Below are 9,420 nucleotides of genomic sequence, written 5' to 3' on the forward strand. Positions count from 1 at the left end.
CCTTAGTTACTTTAAGTCATGCTATTTAAAGCAATCCAGCTTTAGAGCCAGAGAAAGAAGTTATCAGTACATAAATAAGCCAGCTAAAATGTTTCAAAAGTAATTTTTTAAAAGGAGACAGCAAGAAACCCTCTCTTTCCCTCCTCCCTATCCTCGCCCACACGCATTCATCCCTGCAGTAGTTACAGCAAAGAAGCTGTACACGACCTACTTTCCCATGGGTTTAGAGAGACAGAGTGGGCTAGAAGAACCACTGTACCACTGGAGAAGTTGAGAGACTTTTTAGCTGCCACAAATAGAAAAGGGAAATTATAAATAAAGACAGATTGTGGATTTAATTTATTTATTTACAGGGTTGGTATTTTTTAAATAGTTCAGGCAGACAGCACTTGAGAAGTCCTAAGGTGCCAAATAAATATAAATTATGATGATGACAACTATGAAATACACATGTGAATATATATTAAGTGTAACAGCCTACAGACATGGAATTTGAAACCAAATATACAAAAGTCAAGAAATGTAAAACAGTTAAGATTTACATATCAATGCTGATTCCCCCCCCCCCAAACATTCTATATCCTACATATTAAGATGGATTACACATTTAATAGTCTAATCAGACATCTTTATGTATGTGCAACACAGGTGACATAATATTGCTATAGGAACCTTAAAACATATTTTGACTCTGCAAAGTAAGTAATAAAAACAGTACTAACAGATCTACATCCTAGGTAGTGTGTCTGTAATCTTCTTATTTTCTCTAACAAAAATAAGTTTTTACTGCTCTTTACTCCTGTTAGCACTTTATATCCAATACTGGCTCCTGCATCATCACCAGAACTATTATGTTCTGATTGCAGAATCTTTTCATATCTGTGGTGGTACTGGAGCCAGAAAGAACCCTGCTTGATTTTCAGAATCAATGCAGTAGATAGAAAAACAATAGGTTTTTACTGGTAAACTGAGCAAAAGTGATATAGCATCACTAACAGGCAACAAACACATAACCCTATACTGGTATTTTTACAGTCATTGCTAAGAATAGAACTGCACTTTAACTCATGTGTATTAAAATATGTTAATATTGCTTTCGCACAGTTTTTATTTTATATTAACTGTGTTTTCTGAGGAAAAAAACCCTCCAACTCTGTAGAATTGCACAACTGAGTTTTTGTGCAACTTCACTGATTGCAAGATACAAAAGTCTACAGAGTCCATATGTAGGTTTTTTCTGTAAGATTGAGTTCCACATTACAAAACGACTAGTTTATGTAAGTCCATAGTACCACAGGCACTTGTAATTACAAGCATAACTGCACTTTTCTTTAACTGCAAATGCATGAAAAAATATTAGATTACTTATAACTAAGTTCTTTAAAAACACGTATGCTATTCCTCAGAGAACTGATTGCATGTGAAATTTGAAATCTCAGCTGTTTGAGCTATCCATGTTTTAGTCTATCTTTCAGTTGTATAACTCAAACTGGTTGGCTGGATTTAACTACAAGTATTTCAACCAAGGCAGAGAACGGGTACTTTTATTTTTTAACTGACAGCTTTGGATGGAAAGATGAAATCTAGATGGAAACATTATATACGCTTCCAATTTATACTGTCCATCCAAGCTAAACTGTGTCTCCTTGTTTTGTTCTGTAGTGGAAATATGCTGTTTGATATATACTGTTTATTAACTGTTCAATAAAGATGTCCAAGGAAACAAACACAAAAAATCTAGTCCCAGGGTACAATTAAGCTATGTCAGTTCTATACACAACCATAATGTACTGTGTTAGAAGAGAAGAATTTTATGAAAGATTGATTGTTGGGCATTATTAAATATGTTGATTATAAAAGTAGGGCTTCTGATTTATGGTTTTAACCAATAAATACTGATAAACCACTCCCGATACTACAAAAAAAATCAGTGTTTATCCAATTAAAACCAGAAATACACTGGAAATGGTTACTTATATCTACAGGTTTGCCTACATGTGGACTTTGGGGGTGTGATTTTTAACAAGCACTAAAGTGCTGCAAGTATTACAGCAGGGATAGTTAATTATTTTTTATCAAGGTCCAAATTTCTTGGTCAAGGTCCAGACCACCACCTAGCTTCTCTCCCCTAATCCTCTGATTGCCCCTAGACCAAGCTCCTTGATTGATTGCCAGCTCCCCGCCTGCCCTGCCAGGAGAGTAAGGTGACCTTATTTCCCTAAACTGAAAACAGAAAGCAAGGGGTTGGCCTCAGCCACCTGGCATGCACGCACGCACGCACAGTTCCTCTGTGTCCCGAATTAAGCCAAGTAGCAGAAATGGGGCAGAGGGTAAGAGGAAAGGGTATGGACTGGAATCTGGGCAGCAAAGCAGTGTGTGACTGTGCATGAATACTTTTGAGCTTGGAGCCAGGAGGTGAAGCTGTTGGACTATGATCCAGCTAGTGGTGCAATGACTTTATGGGGGCTAGGATAGCAGAGGGGCAGGAAGGAGGCTCCGGGTAGTGGGAGTAGGGTGACCAGATGTCTCAATTTTATAGGGACAGTCCTGATATTCACAGTTTTCACTTATATAGGTACCTATTACCCCCACCCACTGTCCTGATTTTTCACACTTTCTATCTGGTCACCCTAAGTAGGAGGGCCAAAGGAGACTCCAGATAGCAGCCCTGGTGAGATGAGGGGAAGCCGGGATGTGGTGGAAGCAGGTGATTAGAGGCAGACTGGAGAGGGAAAGCGATCGGCTGGGTAGGGGACTCGGAGCTGGAGAGGGCTCCCGGGACTGGGGAGGACATAAGGCCATGGTGTAGGCTCCATAGACCACTCAGGGTCAGGGGGCAAAAGGCCACGGTGGGGACTCCAGGAACCGTTTGGGAGCAGGGGGCACAAGACGGGGGCCTCCAGGGACTATTTGGAGTACAAGTATGGCTCTGCTTGGCTCCAGCGCAGCTTCAGCTTGCACAGAGGAAACATGTAGCTGTGGCTAGTGGAAGGGGGCACAAATGAAAGATTCTGGGGGGTCATATAAGACCCCTGCCTTCTCAAGACACCCAAAAGCAAGGAGGCAGTGCTTCCCTGGCAGCAGGACTTTCCATGTGTGTCCATGCAGTGCAGGGAGGGAGCATGGCAGCTGGTTGAGTTCCTCCCCCCATGGGGCTGCATTGACTCTCAGGCTACGTCTACACTACAGCATAAAATCGAAATTACTAAAACCGCTTTTATAAAACCGATATTATAAAATCGATTTTATGCGTCCACACTAGGGCACATTAATTCGGTGGTGTGCATCCATGGTCCTAGGCTACCATCGATTTCCAGAGTGGTGCACTCTGGGTAGCTACATTAAAGGAATGAGACCAATAACTTCCATTTCCGTCCATTCCGTCCGTATAGTAATATCGATTTTAGGGTTACTCCTCTCGTTGGGGAGGAGTACATAAATCGATTTTAAGAGCCCTTAAAATCGATTTAAAGTGCCTTGTAGTGTGGATGGGTACAGAGTTAAATCGATTTAACACTGTTTAAATCGATTTAACTGTGTAGTGTGGACCAGGCCTCACCTGCAGATGGTCTGCAAAGCAGGCAGCAGTGCTGAAACTCCAGCAGCAGGCAAGGTGAAACAGCCCCATGTGTGCGGGGAGGGAGGAGCTCAGCCAGCTCTCCTGCTCCCTACCTGCATTGCACCGACACAGGGAGAGTGCAGCTGCCAGGGGGAGTGCTGTTTCCTCGCTTCTGGGCATATCCTCCAGCAGCATCCGGAACAATCCGGGGGCCAGGGGGGAGTAAGTGACCCCACCAGCCCCACTCATGCATTGCCTCTGCCCCCATGGTCCACTGTAAAGCATCTGGCTTTCTGGATTTGGACTACGGCCCATGTATTGCCTACCCCTGCATTGCAGTATGTCCTACTGTAATTAATAATGTATAATATATGTAACATTACAGATATACAAAGAAAAACCCCCAAATCCTCCAATTTTTGGACACACAAAACTCAAAGATTGCTAAAAATAACCTGCAAATAATTAATAAACCCCTAAAAATAAAAGCCCTAATTATAAGGTGCTGAAAGTTTATGTAAATTGTACAGCAATTACCATATGTACTTTTTACAGCAAGTAATGCAGAGTTACAGTATATTGGAATGGATCCTTTGAATGGGACATGGGATTTTAAACTTTCCTAGTAATTTGCTATTTTGAACTGAGTATACCTTTGCCAATTTAAGGGGTAATATTAAGATTGGGTGGTCTCTATAACCAGTGATGTGTTAGTCAGAGAGGAAGGATTATATGGCAATGGAGAACTGGATGGAACCCCTAATTTTTAGAAAAGCGTGTGTAGAATTTCTACCAAAAAAAGTGTAACTGTGTTTCTGAGTATTATCTGGACCTCACTGAAACACTTCAGACTGTAACTCTTTCTTGACAAAAGTTTTTATTGGAGAATTTCCCTCCTTTAAAAAAAAAAGAAAGAAAGAAAAAAAGATCCCAAAAGTTTAAATGATGTTGGCATATGAGATCTGCATAAAGGGATCTGCTCTGACAGTTCTTAAATGGACTGCTAAAGAAGACCTACTCTCCTGCAGGCCCATCAGGACAACTAAAGCCTCTAAGCACTATTACAAACAATAATAAATAATAATGGTGCCAGTTTTGAGCTAAGAGGATTCAAGAGAGGAGCAAAAATAGGACTTTAAAATGAACAATGCCTGCAACCTCTCCTCAGTAAAAAGTAATAATGAAGTACATCAGAAAAATCCTATTCTCTTTGATACTATAAACTCTCTGAAGATTTCTTTTAAAGTTAAATATGTTTGCAGATAAATAAAAACAAAGATACTACAAAGGACCAGAATTAAAATGAATCTCAAAACACAGATCCATACGGCAGATGGGATTAATTAACTAAAATTTAATACATGATCAGAGTAACTGCAAAACTGGGAATGGTACAAACATTTTATTACACATGGCATTAAGAAGTCCTTAAAATGATGATTAGGTACCTGTTAAGTTCTCCCCATTCTGCTCATCTCTCAGGCTCTGCTGACTGAGGTCTGTTACTATGCAACCTGCTTGCTTCTTCCCTTCATCATCTCCTGACTCTTCTGACTCTACCCGCCTGTCAACTGTGTAAGATACATAACAGCAGGGTTAGGCTACTTTCAGACAACAGCAGCAGTAAGCAGATACAATAACCAAGAGTCATATAAACCACTATGAGGTTAGTAGAGAGCCTAAATTTACTAAATTAAAGGTTTAGTCTTAAATAAAAGTCCTCTTACCCCTTGTTTTTACTTTGATTTTTGAAGCACTTTTTCCTCCCTTCACATCTTCCTAAACCAACAATCTGGGAAGAAGACTGGAGGAAAAAGGAAATTTCTTAGATCAATGGAGTGTAAATCCAAAGATTAAGGTGATGGAATTAGAACTGTGACATTTAAAGACCAACCATTCCCTGTTACAACCCACAAGACCACCTCATCTCCCCAGCAACAACTCATGAGACCAGTTCATAATTTCATTCAGCGTAGAGCTACGGCCTCTTGAGCACTGAGATCCATCTTGCTCAAAGGTTTGGACAGAACTTTATGTGACTGTGAACAATCTTAAATATGACACTATCCCATGGGGGAAGGGAGGGAGTAAGGGAAAGATGATTCAGTCATGGTTACAAATAAGCTGTATTTCTATAGCACCTTTCATTTGATGATGAAAAGACACTGTACAGTGATTAATTAGCCTCACAACACTCCCCATTTTACTAATAGCTTAGGTGATTCACAAAAAGGTCAAGCAACTTCACCAAGAACACCCAGATCCAGAGGTGGAATAGGACCCAGTTCCCTTGCAAATCCCATATTTTAACCACTATCTTATGTTCATCTCCAGTCCGCAAGTGCAAGATCCCAAAATCCTTAACAAGTTTAGCCCTAACTGCTCCCAGTGGGAAACTAACACAAAGTACTTCTTCAAACCCCATCCCTCAAACCTGCTTCGGAATTGCTCTCCCTTTCGGCACCCCAGCCATTCCCTTCTTGCCAGTCCAAAGCTTGACCTGGCCCCACCTGCCCCCCGCTGCCAGCGCCTAAGCCAGTGCCGTAACAAGGGTGAGGCAAGTGAGGGGCACAGAAAACGATGAAATTGCATTAAGAATATTTCTCTGCTTGCCAATAACTCTGGCTTCTTGCGAAAGAAGCTTCAGTAAACTCAAATTAATTAAAAACTACCTTTGAGCAACCACGGGTCAGCAGAGATTAACAAATATGTCCATCTTATCAATAGAACATGAAGTAGTGAATAATATTAATTTTCATGCAAACATCTATGAATTTGCCTCATTAAAAACACAAAAAGTACAATTTTGAAAAATAATCATTAAACATAGCAGATATGGTTCTACAGCTAAATTTTATTTGTGATTATTTAAATAGTAGGTTACATGCACTATGATGCACACCTTATATGTATTAGTTGATTTTGTATGCCAAACTTATGATTAAAACAAACATTCTAGTATCTTTTACAGACCCAGACGAACACGGCTACCCCTCTGATACTTATCATTATAATTGTTATTTACAGTTGGGGTTTTTTTTGTTTTTTTAACAAAGTAACTACTATGAAATTATATGGGGGTGGGAGGGCGCAATTTTATATTCTTTCCGCGAGCGCAAAAATAGCTAGTTACGGCTCTGACCCCGGCAACAAGCCTTCCCTCTCCGGGCACCATCACCCCCGGCAGACCCTGCCCCCCCAGCCAGCCGTTCCCGCAGGCCCAACCCTGCTACCCGCCTCACCCGCCCGGCCCCGGGGGCTCGCCCCACGGGCGTCCCCCCACCGGCCCTCGCCCCCCTTCGCCGGCTGCCCCGGGGGCCCAGCCCCGTCTCGCCCCCGGCTGCTGCGAGCAAGCGAACGGGCGAGACGGGGCTGGGGCTCGGCCCCCCCAAGACAGGGCCGGGCTCTCACCCTCCATCATCTCCTGCAGCGGCCCCTCTCCTCTCTCCGCCGCCATGTCGCTTCTCCTGCCCCCACCCACACCTCCTCGCAGCAACCGGAACAACCAATCAGCGGATTGAGCGGGGCAAGGATTTCCGCCAATCAGATCAGCTGCTGTTTCGCTGAGGCCTCGTAGGACCCCAGGCGCATGCGTTTAGTCTCCGTAGCCTCATGGGAGATGTAGTTCTCCGCCGGCTAGATTAGGGAGGCACTGACAAGCGAGCTGAGAGGAGGGGATGGTGACCACCCACGCTGCTTCATTGGCGTCAGCAGCAGCATCTCAGCGCTAGCACTGTTGCAGGGTTCCGGCGGCTGCTTCTTCTGCCATTTGCCATATTAAAGAGATCAAAAGAATTTGACAAGAAAAATTTTAAGGCCAAATGGTGCATCAATTTACATCTTGTGCAGCTCTCTACTTTTCACGTTGATCAGTGGTGCTTTGCCTGAGAGCAAATGGTTTGCTTTTCTCTTTTTCTTTGACCTAGTGGGCTAATTGATCTCTATTTCTGGATTTAATGTTTTGTTTTATTTTACTCTATGGTGCATATCTGATGGTTGTTAGGCAACAGGTAAATGTATTTAAATCTTGACACTGCTTTACTACACATCTATAAGATCCAGCATTTCCTCTGCACCTTTATGGCTCTTATTTGTCATCAGAGTGATTAGGAGCCATAGTCATGGACAAGTGCCCCATTGTACAAAAGACAGTCGCTGCCCCAAAGAACTTACATGTGTAAACGTCATCATCTTGAATTTCAACTACAGCAACCTTCACTCTGGCTTTAATAGATGCTATATTGTCCCACTTACATCCATTCACAGTGCTGCTGCAAACATCCTTTTCACACATGCCATCTTACACACACACCCTTTGCATTCCTCCACTGGCTCCCATTTCTCCGTCATGTTAAACATACTCTACTTGTCTTCACTTTTAAGACATAGCCTAGCTCCACCCTACCTATCATCTCTTACATGCTGTTGGAATGTTAACCCTTGCCTCTCCTCATGATGCCAATGATGCCAAATTTCATTGCCCATTTGTCACAATCTTGCCATATCTCAGTTTCCTCATTTAAAATGGAGATTTTAATATTTTACTCAGTGTACTGGAGTGATATGAGACTGACGGGAAGGAAGTCATTACAGAAGTGAGAAGATTTGCTTATTGTGAGAATCTCCTTATACTGTCTGATTTTCTATGTATATAATTTGATATTACCCAAATTTTAATAATTCCACAAGTGCACTTCTACATGTATGCCACTGTGGTAACAGCATGTGCAAATTATGCAAATCTGAATTTATTCTATGTAGAGGGGGGGATGCAGACCAAATACAATGTGAAACAGATTGTTAAACACAAGAGTAGGATACATGTAGGATACTGCTTAGAACGAAGTGTGCAATTAATACCTCTGCAGTTCTAGGGCAATTGAGAGATAGTGGGCAGCAGGTGTGTTACAAATTGTTTTAATGAACCTTCAAATCATTGTTTCTGTTAAGTTCATGGTTTTTAATGTCTAGCAGTTATGAATTCAAGTTCCCAGGCTCAAGTTTTTGTGCAGCTTTCTTTTGAGGACAAGGACTGATAAGTCAGCTGTGGAGTGATCACTTTGTGAAAAGTGTTCGCCCACAAGTAATAGGGAGATTTTGTCTTTTATAAGTTTTATGTGTGACTCTGAGAGCCTAATGATTGTCTGATTTCATCATCATAGTTGTTGTGGGGACAGCTGATGCACTGGATGAGGTATACCACATGTTGTGATAAGCAGGTGTAGGACCCAACACTGTTAACAACAGTGAAAGACAGCTAATATGACACATTCATAAAAGCCTAAAGTCTGAATAGCCCTGAGGGTTCTGCTGAGTGCCAGCTCCTCCACTGAGGTCACTACCGTAATATGAGGCTTAATGGCTAGGGAGATTGTAATAGTCAGGTTGAAAAATGGATGCTGAAACTTCTGAGTTCTGCCTCCTTAAAGAGTGGATGATCATGGAGAGGAGAGTGTAAATGCAGCCTGGAGAGCCATCCCTGTGATAGATAATTCCAACAGGAATTCCCAGGGGACTTGGGGGGGAGCTCTGCCCTCCCCCAATGTGACACTGGGATGAAGCAGCTCTGCCCTCCCCTAAGTGTGACACTGGAATGAAGTAGTTCTGCCCCCATCCTGAGTGTGACACTGGAATGGGGTAGCTCTGTCTCCCCACCCCGAGCGTGACACTGGGATGGGGTAGCTCTGTCCCACTCCAACTGTGACACTGGAATGGGGTAGCTCTGTCTCCCCACCCCGAGCGTGACACTGGGATGGGGTAGCTCTGCCCCCTCCGACTGTGACACTGGAATGGGGTAGCTCTGTCTCCCTACTCCGAGCATGACACTGGGATGGGGTAGCTCTGCCCCCCCTCCCCTGTGT

General features: G+C 42.8%; 1 protein-coding gene across 6 annotated transcripts in view; it reads right to left on the reverse strand.

Annotated features, from left to right (window-relative positions):
* PPP1R7 (protein phosphatase 1 regulatory subunit 7) overlaps positions 1-7,050 on the reverse strand; it is a 43,519-nt gene extending 36,469 nt beyond the window's left edge. For 5 of the 6 annotated variants that reach the window (XM_030576010.1, XM_030576011.1, XM_030576007.1 and 2 more), the window contains exons 1-2: positions 6,971-7,050; positions 5,008-5,130 (exon numbers count right to left, since the gene is read on the reverse strand). In XM_030576010.1, coding sequence (XP_030431870.1) covers positions 5,008-5,130; positions 6,971-7,016 — 169 coding nt within the window. In that variant the 5' untranslated portion in view covers positions 7,017-7,050. Of the gene's footprint in view, positions 1-5,007; positions 5,131-5,286; positions 5,364-6,970 lie in introns of all 6 variants that reach the window. The other variant, XM_030576012.1, reaches the window with a different exon arrangement.
* Between the last annotated feature and the right edge of the window lie 2,370 nt (positions 7,051-9,420).

The sequence above is a fragment of the Gopherus evgoodei genome, chromosome 9, assembly GCF_007399415.2.
Source record: "Gopherus evgoodei ecotype Sinaloan lineage chromosome 9, rGopEvg1_v1.p, whole genome shotgun sequence".
Classification (NCBI taxonomy): Eukaryota; Metazoa; Chordata; order Testudines; family Testudinidae; genus Gopherus; species Gopherus evgoodei.